Source organism: Mustela putorius, unplaced genomic scaffold (assembly GCF_011764305.1).
Source record: "Mustela putorius furo isolate JIRA1106 unplaced genomic scaffold, ASM1176430v1.1 tig00537350_pilon_pilon_pilon, whole genome shotgun sequence".
Taxonomy (NCBI): Eukaryota; Metazoa; Chordata; class Mammalia; order Carnivora; family Mustelidae; genus Mustela; species Mustela putorius.
In genome coordinates, this window is record NW_025422471.1 from 8,535,346 (window position 1) to 8,555,527 (window position 20,182).

The 20,182-nt window shown below is 34.6% G+C and overlaps 1 protein-coding gene across 4 annotated transcripts in view; it reads left to right on the forward strand.

The window, feature by feature from the left end:
- TTC37 (tetratricopeptide repeat domain 37) overlaps positions 1-20,182 on the forward strand; it is an 84,652-nt gene that overhangs the window by 41,075 nt on the left and 23,395 nt on the right. For all 4 annotated transcript variants that reach the window (XM_045074542.1, XM_045074541.1, XM_045074544.1 and 1 more), the window contains 11 exons: positions 1,524-1,598; positions 2,214-2,355; positions 5,210-5,303; positions 7,916-7,993; positions 10,851-10,975; positions 11,821-11,944; positions 12,731-12,952; positions 13,970-14,042; positions 15,741-15,794; positions 15,985-16,096; positions 19,673-19,801. In XM_045074542.1, the coding sequence (XP_044930477.1) occupies positions 1,524-1,598; positions 2,214-2,355; positions 5,210-5,303; positions 7,916-7,993; positions 10,851-10,975; positions 11,821-11,944; positions 12,731-12,952; positions 13,970-14,042; positions 15,741-15,794; positions 15,985-16,096; positions 19,673-19,801 (1,228 nt within the window). The remainder of the gene's footprint in view (positions 1-1,523; positions 1,599-2,213; positions 2,356-5,209; positions 5,304-7,915; positions 7,994-10,850; positions 10,976-11,820; positions 11,945-12,730; positions 12,953-13,969; positions 14,043-15,740; positions 15,795-15,984; positions 16,097-19,672; positions 19,802-20,182) is intronic.

Consider the following 20,182-nt stretch of genomic DNA (forward strand, 5'->3'; position numbering starts at 1 on the left):
AGGGGCTTGGCCGATGGCCCCCAGGGTCTTACCTAGTTGAGAACTTGTAATGAATTAGTAAGTGGTTGATTGTTTCGGTTCAGAGAATAGCAGGAGCATCACCCATCTCAGGAAATTAATAATCAGAATTTAGATATGTTTTATTCTACTTTTGATTTTGGGGTCAAATTCTAGTTAATTGGTGAAGCAAGTAGAGTTAGAACTGTGGTTCTATGAACTGTGGTAGCATCTGGGAGCAATGGTATTACTACTAATCTCTGTGTAAGTTACTGGATTCAGGGGGCCCAAGAGTTTGCATTTCTAACTGTTCCCAGGTGCTGGCGCTGGTCCAGGTACTTGACTTTGAGTAGTACTGGTCTGGGTCAGGAGATTTTGGATGCTAATCAGAGCTATCTAAGTAATTTTTTAAAAAATTTTTCAATTTTTAAAAATTTTTCAATTCCTTTTATTTTTAAAAATAATTTATTTCAGACATTAACTAGTAGGTTTAATTAAATGGTAACAGTAAAAGTGAGACTTAAATAATATTAGTAATATATGATTTTTAAATAAAAGATAGATGAGTTTGAAAGTAATTTTAACTTACCTCATAGTCTATAAATTTAAAGATACAGGTATGTTATTTAAAATTCTGAGGCACTTCAAAAAATAAATATGCTGAGACTCTACCTCAGGTCCGTGGAAACTAGAAGTCTGGAGGTTAAAAAAAAAAAAGCCTATCTAGTTGAATCTGAGGTGATCTTATGATTAAGAACTGTACTCAAGACAAACACTGGTATGAACGGATCAAGGGTGAAAAGGAAGGGAGAAGGTAGTGCAACTTCATCAGTGTTCTGAGGAATTTTATGTGGATTATTCCACTACTACCTGATTGCAGATGGAATTCTGAAAGCATTTTCCAGTTTAAGGGCCAATTTAACAAGTCATTCTGGGAGGCACGTGGGTGGCTCAGTCGTTAAGCATCTGCCTTTGGCTAAGGTCGTGATCACAGGGTTTTAGGATGGAGCCCCACATCGGAGTCCCTGCTTGGTGGGAAGCCTGCTTCTCCCTCTCCCACTCCCCCTGCTTGTATTCCCTCCCTTGCTGTCTCTTTCTGTCAAATAAATAAGTAAAATCTTAAAAAAAAAAATTAAAAAAAAATAAGTCATTCTGGTCCTTTGAGCCATGGGAACAAATTAAAAAAGAAATTAGCAGGGTGCCTGGGTGGCTCAGTGGGTTAAGCCTCTGCCTTTGGCTCAGGTCATGATCCTGGGGTCCTGGGATCGAGCCCCGCATCGGGCTCTCTGCTCAGCAGGGAGCCCCTGCTTCCCTTCCTCTCTCTCTGCCTGCCTCTCTGCCTACTTGTGATCTCTCTCTGTCAAATAAATAAATAAAAATCTTAAAAAAAAAAAAAGTAATTGGCTCTGCTTTTAAATTAGCTCTGCTTTTAAGCATAGCTATTATACCTTTGATTCTTCCAAATAGTTTCACTTATGTTATTATTCCTTTTAAACACATTAAGAACCTCTTTTTTCCTTTTATAGGCTCTTATTGCAGAGACAGTTGGAAGTTATGACACTATGGATCTTTTCAGGCACACTACAGAACTCAGTATGCATGTAAGAATTTGACCATTCTTAAGGATTCGTTAATGAATTAAGTATTATGCTTGTTGAGAAAATGAATACAGAGTGGCATCAGATGTTAATAATTGCAATTGTCTCTACTCTTTATTCTGTCTTAGAAACAGATACTTCTCATATTTGTCTTCTGTTATCTTTCAAAAGCTGATGAAGAAATGACATAGAATTTAATAGATAAAGTAGTCATTCAGAATTGAAACTGAGACTCTAGGAAAAACCAACGTGAGATAAGGACTAGACTTGGTTGACATTTCTTGATTATTTATGAAAGTGTTTTAGAACCCTTTAGATTGGTAATTATTAGTTTCATCTGTAAGAGCGGTGTTGAGAGGAAGGAAATCAACCCATTGGGTGAGACTGTTCTCTGCACTTTATTTAAATCCCATTTGATTCTTCTACTTAGGGTTGGAGCAAGTAATTTAAATATGCTTTTAGTTGTACTGAATCATAGTGAGTCTTCATTTAGAGGCACTTTGGGGTGGACTTAAGACTAAGATGTGATATTTACTGTGTTGAAGTCTACTGTTTTATAATTTTTATTGGTATATTTATTATCCTATGTTTACTTGTTAACTTTGTCTCCTTTTATAGACTGAGGGAGCAATAGGTTATGCGTACTGGGTCTGTACGACACTGCAAGACAAAAGCAACAGAGATACAGAGCTGTACCGGTACAACATTGTTCAGATGAATGCTATTCCAGCAGCACAAGTTGTTTTGAGTAAATACATAGGTAAGGTTTTCAGTATTTGAATAACCATTGAAACAATTCAGTTTTTAAAATTAGTTAATTCTAAATTAAATATTAGTGTTCCTTAAGACATGAATTTGCCCTTTTTTTCTCCCAGTGGCCAAGCAGTCTACTTTTCAAATTATAGAAATGACTTCTGAAGAGTGATAAAAATTGCTGTTACCTAATGCTTCCAATAAAACTGATTCTCACATTGTAGTGGAAAGCATTTTGGAACCTAATGGGCCTGAGTTGCTGCTGTTCCCTCTCTGCCATTAATTTCTCTGCAGTCTTGGGCCGAGTATTTTATTACTTCTCTTAACCTCGTAAAGTAGAGATGATAATTGCTAGGTGGTAGATGTGTGAACATTAAATGTCATAATCTGCTTTAAATTCCAAAACTAGTGGTTTTGTTTTGTTTTGTTTCCCAAAACTAGTGTGTTTAACCTCCTACTTTTAACACCTGATTTTTCTTCAAGATACTGGAAAAACACATTTAGGTTTAGGAAAAGGACAGAATGGTGAAGTTTCATTAACCTTCTGTTGTAATAATTACCTTTCTTCCTGAATAAAACTACTAGTTTTATTTATTACCAGTTTAATATTGCCGTTTGCAGCAACATGAATGGAGCTTCAGTGTATAATACTAAATAAAATAAGTCAAATAGAGACAGAGTCAAATAAGTCAAAAGAGAAAGACTAAAATACCATGTGATTACACTCAAGTGTGGTATTTAAGAAACAGAACAAATGAACAAAGTTAAAAAGCAAGAGAGGGGGCGCCTGGGTGGCTCAGTTGGTTAAGCGACTGCCTTCAGCTCAGGTGATGATCCTGGAGTCCTGGGATCGAGTCCAGAATCGGGCTCCCAGGTCCATGGGGAGTCTGCTTCTCCCTCTGACTTTCTCCCCTCCCTCTCATGCTCTCTCTCTCTCTCTCTCTCAAATAAATAAAAATCTTAAAAAAAAAAAAAAGCAAGGGAGATGACAAACCAAGAACTATAGAGAACAAACTGATGGTTACTAGAGGGGGAGGGGAGGTGTGGAGAGGGGATGGGTGAGATAAGGAGATTAAGGAGTGCGCTTGTGATGGTGGCTGGGGGTGGAAAAGGACTAGTACCTGTTCATCTCTACTCTGCCTCTTAGTAGCTATGATGAAACCTTGGGCATATTGTACAATTGAATTTTAGTTTTCTCATCCATAATCCAAGAATGAAAGTTTCTGTAACTTAGAGTTTAAATGGGATGATTTATACAAAATGTTTTGCACAGTACTTGGCATAGCCTAGATGCTCAAGAAATGTTAGTTTCACTAGTCTTTTATTTATCCCTTTGACAAATAAAGAAGTAAGAAGTTGAAGCAGGCACAGGGACACTTGCATATTATGAAGAATCAGATAAACTGAAAAGCAGAAGGGAAAATGTCTCATCATAGGTATGGAGAGGATTCTAATACTCTTCCTACATTGAGCCTGGGATACTTGAGCAGAAGGCAGTTAGTTGACAAACAAATCCCAGCACTTCAGAGCACTACTTGTTAGGCAATATGCCAAAATGAATGACTAAAGAATATCTAGAGCCTTTGTGAGAGTGTATAGATCAGAAATTTTACTGTGAACTTTCCGTTAGAATGGATAACGTGTAAAGGATTTATACAGAGACGTAAATCTTAGCTTTCTACAGAATTCAGATACCTAGAACAGTGAGCACAGAATTCCTGACAGTTATGAAGATCCCAATTTTTTTTTATCCTATAGTGGTACCATATCACAATATGTGATATTAATATATCATATTTAAATTCAACTCTATGTGACTTTGCCATAAATGAATGAATGAGCAAATGAATAAGAAAGAGAGAAAGGAAGGAAGGAGGAGAAAAGGGTGTGGGGAGCAGAGAGAACGCAGGCAGTCTCTTTGTCTTGCTGACGGTTTTCCTCAGAGTGTGCTTGGAAGGCATGAATCTCTTCTTAGTTTGACTCAGTTTTGGTGTTTCTCTCTTGTGACTTCAGGAGTTTTCAAGAATAACTTGACTATGTGATTTTTCATTTTGTGCTTTAACTTTAGAGTCTACCCATCACATAAATTGTGATTGCACTGCACTTTGTTAAACAATTTGGGGCACCTGGGTGGCTCAGAGGGTTAAGCCTCTGCCTTCAGCTCAGGTCATGATCTCAGGATCCTGGGATCGAGCCCCACATCCGACTCTCTGCTCAGCAGGGAGCCTGCTTCCCCCCTCTCTCTGCCTGCCTCTCTGCCTACTTGTGATCTCTCTCTCTGTCAAATAAATAAATAAAATCTTAAAACAAAAACAAAATAAACAATTTAAGGGACTTGAAGGCTTATTTCCCAATACTACTTTTAAGTAAATCAGATGTATTTCTCTGTATGCTAGCACATACATGATGTTTTCTGACATTAAAATTTCAAAATACTGCATTGAAAGTGTCCAAGTCATCCTGGGTTTCTAGTGTACAATACTGAGTTCATTTTTTTTAACACATAGAAATTGGAACAGAACCATCAAGAAAATGGCAGGAAAGCTTCGTTAGCCAAAGAACTGAATTTCCTTATAAATCTTATGACTAGTGTTCACATGAACTACAATTTCAAATTATTACACTTTGGGGATAAAAATGTTTAGACTTTTAAGTGCAACTAAAAGTTGTAAATAAGTATAAAATACTCAATTTAGAAGTTATAAAATGATTATTAATATTTTATAGTGAAGATAAATACCAGATTATTCTTAAGAATGCTAGTGATCTTAGGAGGCAGTCTAGCATGTAAGATATTGAAAATTAACATTTTATGACAACCACCATGCACATGTAAAGAAAATATTTTTTTGGATTTTCAGAAAGAGTTCAGAATTATGCTCCAGCTTTCACAATGTTGGGTTACTTAAATGAACATCTACAACTGAAAAAGGAAGCCACAGAGGCATACCAGAGGTAAACTCTATATTTAATTAAAAGCGGTCTTTATTTATTAGTTGGCTTTTTTTTTTTTAATGTAGTCTCAGTTCATGAAGAAGGTACTAAACAAAAGCTCTGATTCTTTTCGTGATCTCTTATTATCTATTATTATATCTTTGAATGTAAGATGAAAAGATGCAATTTTAAATTTTCAGCTGTATTTGGGTTTCTGTGGCTCAATTCAAGAGAGAGACAGTTGGGGGGGGTACAAAAACCAAACTAAAAATCCTCTCAGATTTTGTTTTAGGAAAATCTTTCACTTTAGACTTTGTTTAGCTTTATTAAAAAACACATAGGTGCATTCAGAGAAGAAATGAGAACATTATGATATATTTGTTTGAATTTAAGATCTGTATTTTATTCATTCAATAGCTTTTGAACTGCTTTGTGCCAAGCATTGTCCTTGGCACTGGCAATTTAGCAGTGAAATAAAAAAGACACAGGCTCCATTCTCAAGGAGCCCCTGTTCTGATGGTGGGGAGACATGTGATGAGCTTATCAACGTCTGTGATGGTAATAATTGCTAAGAAAATCAAAAGGGAGTAAAGGGCCAAGGAACATGAAGGCAGGTAGTGAGTTTGAGACAGGTTTAAGCATTTAGAGGTTTCCTAAGAAGGCAGATGACATTGGGCATGAATGAAGTGAGGCTCTAAGCCATTTGGTTTAGAGGCGAGAGCATCCAGGCAGAAGGAACAGCAAGAGCAAGCAGTCTGACACAGGCGTGGACTTGGCACGTTGAAGAAGCGAGGACAGTATGCTCAGTAAAATGACCAACCAGGAGCATAGGAAATGAAGTCAACTTGAAGGTTTATTCTCTGCAAATGAATTGATTGGTAAATAAGAATATCACTCTTAATATTGTGAGCACTAAGTGAAAAGTTAAAAGTCCTGATTGCACATATCATTGCCCTAAATCTGAAAAATACTTAGAAGAAGCCTGGTCAGATAATAAATAATCGAGGTGCCCAAAATACTTTCCCACGTCCTTTTATGGATCTTTTGGTAGTTCAAAGGAGCCATCACTAGATGGTACTGGAGGCTGTCTAATCAAGGAGGTATTTTTCCAGGTGTATGTGGAGATTTATAAAAAACCACAAGTCTGTTTCTTTCAATGTTACAATAAACCTATCTGTAAATAAACTGTAGAAATATGGTAGAACACAACAGTGGGCAGGATTTTTAAACAAAGAAAACTAGACAGCTTTACAGCACTTGCTATTTTTTTCTATGTACTATAATCACAAACACTGTGAATCTAACACTAGTTATACCTTTAACTTAAAATAGCAGCTCCACAGGCAGGTGGATAGGCAGCACTCCTCCTTGACTGCTACTGCTGTTGTTTTTCACTTTAAACAACTGTTTGAAGCTTAAAACCACAAAGTAGGTATAAATCTAACCATTACAGATTTTAATATACTATATAATACTGTCTTTTAGACTGCTTTGGCAAATATTTGCTTTTCATTTAACATCATGCATATTAAAAAATTTCCTAGGGTATTTATCCCTAGATAATCCTTTTTAAACAGAAAAGAAAAGTGGGGCACCTAGGTGGCTCAGTTAGTTAAGCGACTACCTTTGGCTCGAGTTGTGATCCCAGGGTCCTGGGATCCAGCCCCACATCAGGCTCCTTGCTCAGCAGGAAGCCTGCTTCTCCTTCTCCCTCTCCCTGCTACTCCGCCTGCTTGTGCTCTCTCTCTCTCTCTCTGTCAAATAAATAAATAAAAATTATTTTCAAAAAAAAGCAGAAAAGTAAAAACAAAAATCTTACTAAATATCCAACTCCTGTTAGTTGTTAAGACATTTTTCTGATTGTCCCAAAGGGACTGAACACAAGAAGATAAAAATTAGTTCTTTAGGGGTGCCTGGGTGGCTCAGTGGGTTATAGCCTCTGCCTTTACCTCGGGACATGATCCCAAGGTCCTGGGATCGAGCCTCACATAGGGCTCTCTGCTTGACAGGGAGCCTGCTTTCTCCTCTCTCTCTCTCTGCCTACCTCTCTACCTACTTGTGATCTCTGTCTGTCAAATAAATAAAATCTTTTAAAAAAATAATAAGGCCTTTAGGGACTCCTTATGATTGTTTTCTTTCTTAAGTAAGTATGGCTTAAATATGTTTCTGTATGTAACAGGTAAGGGCACATGAAAGCTCTCAAATTTCCTGGCTTCCTGATTCAAACTACCGGTATAAATTCTTTTAAGATTGTTTGCTGTATTCTTGAAATAATGTCAAAACTTAAAATCGTGACACCATTGTTTCCCATATTTAGATCAAGTTTTTTTGAATATTTAAAACTCAAGTATGATAATGATTTCACTTAGTAAGACATCACCTTATTAAAATAATTTTCCTGACAGTCTAAAATCTAAATATTAGGTGCTTTTGTTGTAGCAATTTGTTGTGTACAAGTTGTTATGAGAGCATTAAAGAGTTAGAATGAAATGAAGAAAACAAAAATCTGTAGGATTGTCCATTGTCTTCAGGGCTTTTCCCCCAAAGAAAAAGTTACAAAATCTCTGTTAGGGAGAAAGAGGAAAAGAATGCTATTATACATAGGTAACTTAAAAAACCTTGTCCTTTTTAAGGGCAATGTTATTGTTACAGACTGCGGAAGACCAAGATACTTACAATGTTACAGTAAGAAATTATGGAAGATTGTTGTGGTAAGTACATTTTTTCCCATTAATTCTGTGACTTTATTAGATTTTTCTGGCAAAAGCTATGGAACTAGTGAGGCAATGATGAATTTCCAGAGTAGTGGGACATTTATAGATGCGTGGGCTGAAAATCTCCCAGGGATACCTAATTCCCTCAATACTGGGTCTTGATAATAGTTTCCTGTTCCTACATCGATATCTAAGGCCACTGTGCTTTAGTGAGAAGCAGATTTAGAACTGATGGTTGTGGACTGTACAAGAGAACATTTCAAAGAGAGGCACTTGCTGTCTGTTATAATAGAACCCTAGTTAATTGGAAGAGGAATTGGATTTATTCTGATTGGTTTGCTGCTTATACTTACCTGGGGAATGGCCATTGAGGGTCTAGAAACTGTTTAGAAATAGTATAAAAAATTTTTTGTGTATGAGCATTTTGGGATGGAGAGAGAGCCATTTAGCTCTCTTCGGGTTTTCTAAGACTTTTGACTTCAAAAAGAGTTAAAAAAGAAAGAAAGAAGTTTAAAACCCAGTTATTTTAGAGGTTAGAATTAAAAACTCAACTATGATCAATGATTTCACTTAGTAAGAGATCACCTGATTAAAGTAATTTTCCTGACAGTCTAAAATCTAAATATTGCTTTTGTTGTAGCAATTTGTTGTGAACAAGTTGTTATGACAGCATTAAAAAATTAGAATGAAATGAAGAAAACAAAAATCTTTAGGATTTTCCATTATCTTCAGGGTCTGGAGAATAGAAGTATTATGTGGGGAGGGTTTTTGGTTCAACTTAGGGAAGTGTTCCTCAAGCTGAGAACTGACCCCATATGGAATGGTCCAGTTGGAAATACATTGTTAAAATTGTAGTTTGGTATTTTGGGATTAGTGCCTACATCTTTTAAAGAGGTACATAGTAGAGATCTGAGGTAGCCAGTTACTTTCTTTTATAACCATGTAACTAAATCATATTCATGCACAGGAAAATATTACTGTTCTGACTGCTATTCCCTCCTGTATTTTTAAACTGTTGTGGTTAGGAGTTGATAATTTTGTCATTTCTAAGGTTTTGTTGTAGCAGAAGATAGGTTGTAAGAAATTACATGGAACAAGTATCTGTTTTTAGTTTGGGTTTCATATAATGTAAATATTTTTATTTATTTATTTATTTATTTATTTATTTATTCATTCATTTATTTTTTAGGAAGGGGGTAAGGCAGAGGCAGTGGGAGAAAAAGAGAGTCTTAAGCAGGCTCCATGCTCGGTACAGAGCCTGACATAGGACTCGATCTCACAACCCTGAGATCATGACAGCCAAAATCAAGATTTGGACGCTTCACCAACTGAGCCACCCAGATGCCCCACCATATAATGTATATATTTTAGAAAAAAATCTGTATCTTCTACTGAGAGTAGATCATGTCTTTTAAAATTTGTTTTTATTATGAAATATATTAAGCATGTAAAATGCAGTAGGTAGTATACAGCATAATTTAATGATAGTCATTGCTCAAATATAACAGATCTTAAAATTTCCCATTGTCTTCAGGGTTTTTTCCCAAATGAAAAGTTACAAATAAAATTGAAGCCCCTTGTGCTTTTCCTAGTTCTAGTCTATTCTCTACTAAAGTAATCACATGTTTGAAGATAGTGTTTATTTTTTAAAAAGCTTCTAATATATGTATGTATCCTTGTACAATCTGAGGTAGCTCTCTTTCCTTCACCATAATATTTTTCAAAATTTGAGGTTTTTTGACTTTAAAAACCTTCAATTTTTTTTATTTTTAAAATATTTCAACTTTATGAGACTAATTTTAGAATCAAAGGCTGCCTGTATTTTTAGATCCCACACCCCCCCAGATTAAAAGGATATTCTAAAAAGAGTTCTAATAACATGATAAAATAGAAACAGTTTCTGATTATAGTGATGGATACGAAAAATAAGAATCTCAAGGGCACAGTGCATCCCTGTGCAGGTGATGGCAAATAAATAAGCAAAGCAATTATTTTTTTTTGTTATTAAAAAGAATTATAATTTAGGGGCGCCTGGGTGGTTCTTTTGGGAAAGCGTCCGACTCTTGATTCAGCTCAGGTCACTATCTCAGAGTCTTGAGGTTGAGTGCCGTGGAGGGCTCCCCACTGAGTGTGGACCTTGGTCAAGATTCTCTCTCTTGGTCTCTCTCTTTCTCCCTGCTCTCCACTGCGCCCACCCCCGACCCGTGCTGCTCATGTGCCATGCACTCTCTCCAAAAAATAATATGAAATAAACTTTGAAAAGAAGTATTGTACTTTAGTATCGTATGTAATAATTTTTACTTTTCTTCCTATTAAATACAGAAAAGTTAATCTATAGTTTTATTTGTGAAATTCAGTTTATCTTTATACTCTCAAAAAAAAAGAAAAAAGGACAGGCAGGTAAACAGTTTATACAGAGGCTAGGTTTGATTTTAATTACGTATTTTATGCTTGTTAAGCTTCTCAGAGATGCTAAAACCATACTTACAGGGTAGTATTCAACCAATATATTAAGCTTAAAGAGTTCTGTATAAAAGTCAACTTGAAATTATTTTTATGCCTTGGGATTTTAGTTCAAGTTTGTTAATAAGAAAGACACATTGTAATTTAGCAGAACTAATCATTTTCACATGTAATTTAAAAGAAACAAAGCATGAAATTAAATTTCCCCAGTACATCTTATTTGAAATAAATGATATGCCTTCTATTTTAACATGTCTTTTCTTTAGCTTTAGCACTGATAGACGAAATATGTGAAGGTAAAAGAAGCTTGGTTTAATAATCTCTCTGTATTCTTATGATACAAGCCAAAATTGTTTTTATTATTAAAAGTAAGTTGTGTTTTGCTTCTTAGTTCCATTGGTGAATATGATAAAGCTATCCAGGCTTTTAAATCAACACCCCTTGAAGAGTTAGAAGACATCATAGGTTTTGCATTGGCTTTATTTATGAAAGGTCTATATAAAGAAAGCAGCAAAGGTGAGTGTGTTGCTTGAAGCTAAAGGACACATCTTACTTTTCCAGGGCTGAGTGGAATTTAATTGCAACAAGATTACATGCAGAAAGATAGAACATTAAAATAGGAGTAGGGGTTGCAATGTTTATTAAAATCCAACTAGGAGTCAGGAATGATATTAGGTACTTTTTATCTGTTCCCTCCTTTAGTATATTATTATGTGAATAGTCCTTATAGCAGTGTTATGAGCTGAGTGTTACCTTAAATTATTTACACAAGGAAACTGAGGCCCAAGATCACTTAAAGTAGAGTTAGCATTTGAAAGGAGGTCTTTGCTTAAATGGAAATTTCTGATAAGTAAAGACCTTGACCATTATTGGTAATAGTGTGTTTTGTTTTCTCCAAAAATGCTCATTGAGTACATTTTCATATATATATACACACACACACACACACACACATTTTCAAATGTGTGTGTGTGTGTGTGTGCTAGTACTTAACAGTTAAGTATCACTGTTAAGTATCTAGCTTGGTGGAGTTACTGGTATGCAGTAACTGTGGACGTTCGTGGTATCTCAATGGCTGCAGGCCTTCACATCCCTTGAAAACTCCCCTATAGATTCCGAAGATAGAAGTTAGAAGATACCTCACAATAATCCTAACGATATCCCCAGGATCACCTTGGACCAACTAAACCAAGTTAGATTATCTAAAAATTTTTTCCATCCTCTTGAAAATAAGGAAACAATAAGATATATTTTTAGTTAGATCTTTAAAAAAAATAGAATTAAGAAGGCAGAAATTTCACTGTTTGTCAATCAGGGTTGTGTTTATTTTGTTTTGTTTTGTTTCCAACTCTGTATAATAGCCTATGAGAGAGCCTTGTCTGTTGTTGAATCAGAGCGGGACAAAGCCCATATCTTGACAGCTCTGGCAATCACGGAGTATAAACAAGGAAAAATGGACGTAGCCAAGACATTGCTATTTAAATGGTATGTACAGTTGACATCAGCACTTAAAATGACCAGATTAAACACTGGATTAAAAATTGGAACACTGTAAAAGGAGGTTTTTAATGTTGTAGGAACCTTTTGGTGAATAAAAGGGATTGGACTGACCAGATTGTGAACTGATGGTCATACGTGAAACTAGAGATCATGGCTTAATTCTTAGCTCTGGGTCCATCCAGTCCTTCAAAACCATCCTGTACTCTGTGTGTATTATTTATTTGTTTAAAAGAGTAATTGATCACTTGATCTAGTAGAATCTTAAAATTTTAATGAAGGGAGTTCTACTAGCTTAATTTTTGGCCTCTTTGGTCCCCAAAGAGTTTTTTTCGTCTTTATTTTTCAAGTTAACCTGATAAATTTCATTTAAAATTAAAGCTTTAAAAATATATACCAGTATAACTTGAAACTATTTCTATGTTTTTGGAAAAAATTAGCAAAATCATAACCTATGGTATCTGTGTTTATTTATATAGTTATCTGGTTAGTTATTTTTCTAAAACCCAGGCCCCCAAAACACTATTTACATTTGTTTCTAAAACTTAGATATAATGAACAGAAAAGAAAGGCCCTTGGAATTTTTAACTGCTTTAGACATTTAGGGAAATTGCCATCCCCAGAAGCCAAGGAATCTGTTTTATATTTATTTTATAGCTGGGCTTAGTTTGGTAAATCCTTAAGTAAATTGCTTTTTTTAACTAAATGTTAAATATGTTTGAATAGTTACAGACTACTGTACTATGGCTAATAGAGAACTAAAAATATTTACAGCTCCATCTTAAAGGAACCAACCACAGAAAGCCTTCAAGCCCTTTGTGCTCTTGGATTGACAATGCAGGATGCTACACTTTCAAAAGCGGCACTTAATGAATTGCTGAAGCACATCAAAGAGAAAGACAGTGATTATCCAAAGTACCTTCTCATTTCAGCGATTTATGCACTGCAAGGCCGCAGTGTGGCAGTGCAGAGACAAGCGTCTAAAGCTGTTCACAGGTAAATGCTGTACTTGTAAACTTGGAGTAATTACACTTGATGGGCTAATCTTTGACATTTGGACTTTACTAAGAATATAAAGTGAGTGAAGCATATATTTTTGTAAACCAGAATGTAGTTTTCTGAAATTGCACTTAGGACCAGGTAGCTGACTATACACATTATTTCATCTATAAAGATTTAAAAAAAAATAAGTTGATAAGAAGATAAGAGAACAGAAATTTTGCACTTATTCATTAAGTTTGAATAAGTTTGCTCTTATTCAGTAAGTTAAGACCTGAAAGTTATTTTAATACAGAAGTCCTTCCTTATTCTCAAGTTAGTGATATGGTCCGTTTGTTATTTGATGCTAATTTGATGGTTTTGGGAATTTTTTGGCCACTCAAACATTCACTAATGTCTTCCAAATTTAGAAAATAGAAAGCACTTATTACTAGCAATAGTGGTTATTTGTTTTATTTTTCAGCAGGAAAGTGTTCTTTTTTTAAAAGATTTATATATTTTGGAGAGAGAGAGAGGGTGTGTGCATGAATGGTGTGGGAGGGGCAGCGGGAGAGAAATTCAGGCAGACTGTGCTGAGTGAGGAGCCCCAGGCGGGGCTTGATCACACAACCCTGAGGTCACAAACAAAACCAAAAGTGAGACACTTGACCAACTGAACCACTCAGGCACCCCAGCAGTAGAGTGTTCTAAATGAAATTTATTTTCCTTTCACAGTTTTCATCTCTGTGTTTTCCTTGAACACAATGTACTAAATTTCCTTAGCTTTTCTTAATTAGATTAGGCTTTGTAATTATCATGTTGCTGATTTTTCCTTATTTTCATAAGGACTCTTGGTGTATCTAGAAGATAATGTTTTCTGAAAATTAAAGTACTTTCATTCACACATAGACAATTAATACGAATTTGTTTTAGATGTCTACAAGATTGTACTAAATAAAATGTTGGTAGCTTTTACTTTTCATGGTTTAAAGTGACTCCCATATCTAAGCCTTTTGCTTTTGGTGATCTCTATAGTAACCCCGCTGATCCAGCTCTTTGGTCTCTGTTGTCCCGAGTAGTTGCTCAGTATACTAACCGAAGTGCAAAGGTAAGTAATGTTCTAAATTCTGGCCAAAAGATAAAGTAATTTGTGATATAGTAAGTAATACAGTTTTTAGAATATTAGCATTATCCTTCTGAGAAACAACTAATGCAACAAGGGAGTTCTGTTCTTTCACCAGATTTGCTATTAGTCATTTGTTAAGTAGTACATCGAGTTTCTTTCCTGTACTATTGAACTGTTTTGGGCATTATGAAAGATACAAAGAAGTAGGTGGGCTTTTTTTTAATACATACAAATTATGTTAATGGCCATGTGATTAGGTTATGTTTATAATGTTGCCATTTAGGAAGAAATAACTGTTGGGTTTTTTGAATCCCAAAAGATAGTTTTATTTAAAAGCTCTTCAAAGATAAGAAAATAAGAACTAGAACATTGCTAATGTCTAACATCTAAAAATGTGAATCTCAACATGAAGTTCTCAACATGAAGTTATTGATGTTCTATAAGAAGGATTATGTATTTTAGTTCATAGTAGCCAGATATTTTCGGGGGGTCTATAAAGTATTTTGTTAATTTCTGTGGTTACCATGTCCTTTCATAGTTGCTTAATTAGTGGGTAAACATAATGGTAGTAGCTGATATGTTTTGAACACTTATTACATCTAATAATTCCACTCTCTGAAGTCTGTGCAGGTGTGATTTTGTTATTCCTACCCGTTTTTGCTCATAGTAGTTCAGAAAACCTAAAAGAATATCATTATTAGACACTAGACTGAAGTACTTACTATGTGCCAACCATTATATATATTTTGTCATTTAATCCCAACAACCGCATGAAGTAGCTGTAATTAATGTCCATTTTATAGAGAACACTTGAGACAGAGAATAAATAACTTGTGCAAAAACCAGTTAGTGTTTGTGGTGTTGGAATATCCCAGATCTAACTCTTGAATCCTCCTTCTATTCTGCTGTGTTTTCTGTTTTCTTTTTAATCCATCTTCTATTTGTTTTATATTGACATATTTTTAAAGGTTATTCTTAGCATTCTTTATATGCTAACTATGATGTGCAAGACATTTCTGATACAATTCCGGTATAAAATTAGGAGAACAGTGTACTTCTGAGTTAAAAAGAAATCATTCTCATAATTCACTTTCTTTCACTTTCTTTCAGGTAAAATTTCTAACTAATTTTAAAAATTAAGGATTTCAGATTTACTACACGAAAATTATGATGTATATGTTTTTCTCATTTTCAATTTTGAGTTGACTGTTATTGAAGCCATCATTCGCTTCAAGGTGCTCTGGCTATTCATTTTAGTAGGCACTACAGAAGACTTTAAAATACCATATTTCCGTGGAATAAAACCATGTTAATCCTAAAATAAGTTCTGGGATTCTGATTCTCTTTCTCTTTCAGTCTTTCTTTCACTTTCTTTTATATTGTTAGGAAATATGTACTTGTGTTTGGTATAAGACTGTGTAACTTTTGCACCATTAATGAGTATTTTAAAAGAGTAGAGTTGAAATGATCATAGTAGAAAAGATTTTTTTAAAAAATACTAAATTTAAAAAAATACTAAACTTGTCTCTTAAAGCAGTAATCATTTGATATTTCAGGAGTTTGGAAGTTATGATGTGATTAGACAGCTTTTCAAATAATTAAATGGAAAGATTTTTATCAGTATTAATTTTTATTTATGAAAGTTTTTACAATTATCTAAATATTTTTTTTCTATTACAGGGAGGTGCTATAGCAGGAAATGTGGCTCATATTTTGGACTCAAATCATGGAAAGGTTAGTTTTCTCCAGTACAAAGGAAATGTCCTACTTGTTAAATAATATTATTTATGAAACAGTAAAATAACTTTTCTTCCTAGGTTTAGGAAGTCACATCATACTTGATAATAGTCCTATTTTTAGTCAATTTGGAAGTCATGAAGCTACAAAGATAATTGGTTAACACTCTTCTTTTTCCTTTTTGCAGAAGGCATTACTGTACACTGCAGTAAATCAATTAGCTATGGGGAGCAGTTCAGCAGAAACTGAAAAAAATATTGCACTAAAGACCATTCAGAAAGCAGCTTTTCTTTCTCCAGGTGAATATAATCCATTTCATTAATTCAGATTCTTCTGGTTTTGCATTTGTGACCTGTAGGTACAAAGTTTGCATTTCTTGAAATAAGGGAATTTTAAGAAAATATTCTAAGCTTTTGCATATTATTTGATTATCTTGCATTTGACTGCTAATAATTAAGAAATAACCAATTCTTGAAGCAGGCTAAAAGGAATATCTGCATAAAGATACTTTATTACTCTTTATTGAAACTCTGAATTGTGTATTTTCAAGAAGTAATTTTCTTTTGGTTTCCCATCACCTGGTTTAATGAGGTTTCCCTTATAGCTAAATTATTTAATGAACATATTTAGTTATTTAGTTATTGTTATGGGTAGTTAGCTCCTTAAAGAGTGGAGATATGTCTTCTGGGGTAACTGTTGGAATGTCAAGGTGATGACCTCACCTGAGGTAGCTCTTCTTTGTGTCTTTTTTTTTTTTTTTTCTTTGTGTCTTTGATCACACTGATCACTGAGCAAGTACCTATGACCACATCAATATACTTCCATTATCATTCCTAGAGGACTGGAATACCCATGAGTGTGTATTTTTATATAATAGTATTTTTAATATGAGATATTGAATTAAATAATTTTTTCCTGCAGAGCACTTCAAACATTTGTTAAGTCAGAAAACTTATGCTTTTGGCTAGGGACCATTAGGAAACAAATCGTACAAAATAAGTCCAATGTTATCTTCACAATAAATTGTAAAGGCCCTAACTGCAAAACATTTAATAAATCAGAGATTATTTTATAAAACAAGTAGACAGACCAACATCTTATTGTTTATTCTTTGTTTCATTTTTGCAATAGAACAACAAAAAAAGACCCTAAACATTTTGATTTGTCTTTGTTACACATTGGATAAGTTTTTGATTTTTAGAGGTTATTTCAATAAAATATTAGATAGAATTACTCTCAAGGATTTTTACCATAGATCTAGAATGATAAAAGATCTGTTAGCTTTTGATTGTGTGAGTGGCATAAACTTTAGAAAGGTGAGATTGCCCAGATCAGGTCTTCTATAATGATCTTCTTCTTTTCCCATATTATCTGGAGAAATACATACTCAAGGAATTAGAGTCATCATATAAGATGCTTGCAACAGGGATTGAGTAATGAAGATGAGTTCCTATTTGAGACTTGTTTTTGGAGTCCAGTGAAAGTAAATTTAATTGTAGTTATGGTAGTAGCTATATACTTAATCCTTGTAGATCTTTGTCCTTGTAGAACTTGTAGAACTATATCAAAGTATAGTTTTGATAGATGGTATTCAAAGGAATCTTTTCAGAAATTTAAACAATCCCAAGAATTTAGAATTAAATTAGAAAAATCCAGTTTCTGCTAGGTTAGTGCTTCTGTGATATTAGAAGGTATTTTTAGCAAATTATATTTAAAAATTTTTAGGCTCATAGTATATACATATTATCACTTGGTTTCATAAGAAATTTGAGTTGCTGATTACTTACGGAAAAGCTAAGGAAAGCAATGATTCTTCTGAATTGTGACAGGAGAAATTACAGCCAGCTAATATCCATTTCCTTCCTCCTGAAATTAAAACTATACCTTAAGATCCCTAAAAGGAGTTCTTCACTTAATCTTAGAAATAAGTTAATATTCAGAAATTGAGTCCACTTCATTTGGAATTTGGGGTTTTAGGCCTGATGACACCTGAGCCATCATCTAGTTCACTTGCCTTGTTTTATAGAAAAATGAGTCCCAAAGAGAAAGCTGGCACACCTTTAATTAGTTGCATTGTTAAAACTAAAATCTCAGATCTAAGACTTAGTCACTTGTGTTTCATTATACAATAATCAGATCTCATGAATTCTAAGGAATGGTCCCCATTTCGTTATTCTGGAGTTCGATTCTGTCTTTCATTATTTAAAATAAGCTCGATGGGGCACCTGGGTGGCTCAGTGGGTTAAGCCGCTGCCTTCGGCTCAGGTCATGATCTTAGCGTCCTGGGATCGAGTCCCGAATCGGGCTCTCTGCTCAGCAGGGAGCCTGCTTCCCTCTCTCTCTCTCTGCCTATCTCTCCGACTACTTGTGATTTCTCTCTGTCAAATAAATAAATAAAATCTTTAAAAAATAAAATAAAATAAAATAAGCTCGTCATTGTTTTGGGTAGAAATTATTTTATAATATGAAGATATGCATTTAATTTTTTAAAAAGATATTTTATCTAAGATTTCTAATGACTCCTGTACTGTTAACATAATACTGATCTTCTGTATGTAAAACAGATAGACATTTCAGACATTTAATAGAGGTATGTACTAGATGGAACAGTTAAATAGGAAAATTAAGCTAAAATTTTTGTTTAAATGACTATATTGTTAATTTGCACCCCTGTGGGATTTTAAAATTAGTGTCTGTTTGTTTGTTGTTGTTTGTTTGTTTTTGAAGATTTCAAAGTAATCTTTGCACCCATTATGGGGCTTAAGCTCTCAATCTTGAGATCAACAAGAGTTGCATGCTCCACTAACTGAACCATCCAGGGACCCCAGGATTATTTGTTTTTTTTTTTTTTTTTTTTTTTTTTTAGCGTAACAGAACTAAGATACTGACCGTGCAAATACTAACCTACAAAATATGACTTATAAAAGACCAAAAAATAAAAACTCCTAAGTTCTAAATTCTTTTTCACCTTCTTTTTGCAAGTACCTTTTTAAAAAAGAGGCAGCTGTATGCATAATCTATATTAGTACTACCTTAGTCTGCTTCTTGCCCCCCTCCCCTGAAGCTGCTGTCAAGGTGTGAAGGAAAGGAAAGATCAAATCAGTGAAGAGCTGTATAATCCTAGAATTGCTTCACTTGGAATGATAAAATAACTTTATGCTTGGCTGTTAGAACATAGGTAAATGGAGTTGTTGTGAGCTTTTCCCTTGGCTCAAACTTTTCTTAAAAACTGAGAAATAGTATTATCTTGCCTTTTCTATGATTGAACCTTTAATACAGGGTTTGGATGATGACCATATGTGTCTCTTTGAGACTTGCCCTTGGTGTCCAATGAAAGTAAATATAATTGACTTTTTCACAGTAGCACAGTACTCTAGGCATCTGAGCTAACCAGCCATGGGAGAACTTAATAGAATATTTCTTATTCTCACTGTATTTTGAAAAAAAGGCAGATCTTGAAGGATAGTAATGTATTGTCTGAAAAGAAGTATAAATTAGTTTCCTTTAAGAAAATGGATTTTTTGGGGGGTGCCTGAGTGGCTCAGTGGGTTAAAGCCTCTTCTGCCTTTGTCTCAGGTCATGATCCCAGGGTCCTGGGATCAAGCCCCGCATTGGGCTTTCTGCTCACCAGGCAGCCTGCTTTCTTCTTTCTCTCTCTGCCTGCCTCTTTGCCTAGTTGTGATCTCTGTCTGTCAAATAAATAAATAAATTCTTTTTAAGAAAATACAGAAAATGGATTTTTTTTCTACAGATAGAATTTATTTTTAATTTTAATTTAATTTTTTGGTATCTATAAACTCTTAGTCTCACTTTGGATAATTTTTTAGCAATATGTTGATAATAACAAGACCTCAAACCATATTCTTTATGTTTAGGGGATCCTGCTGTCTGGGCTGGGCTGATGGCAGCCTGTCATGCTGATGATAAACTGGCTTTAGTGAACAATACTCAGCCAAAGAGAATGGATCTGTACTTGGCGCTGTTATCTGCTGTTTCCGCTTCAAGTAAGTTTACAAACACATTTTATACATAATGAATTCAGGCTACAGTACTCAGAAGGATATTGCAAAAAGTAGTGGGCATAATTAGCCCCACACTAAAGGCTGAATGATCTCATCTGACAAAGCTTAAAAACAAGTCTTGAAAAGATGAAATCATGTCCTAGAGGCTGAGCTGCATATAGAACAAAGCTCCAAAACATTACAGGAATACAAAAATGTTCAGAATTCTACAATGTCTCGTATTCAGTTAAAACTTAATACCCATGCAAAGAGATAGAAAAGTACCACCCATAATCAAATAAATCAATCAATAGAAACAGATCCACAATGAGAGACTGTGGACTCTAAGAGACAAACTGAGGGTTTTGGAGGTGGAGGGTGGGA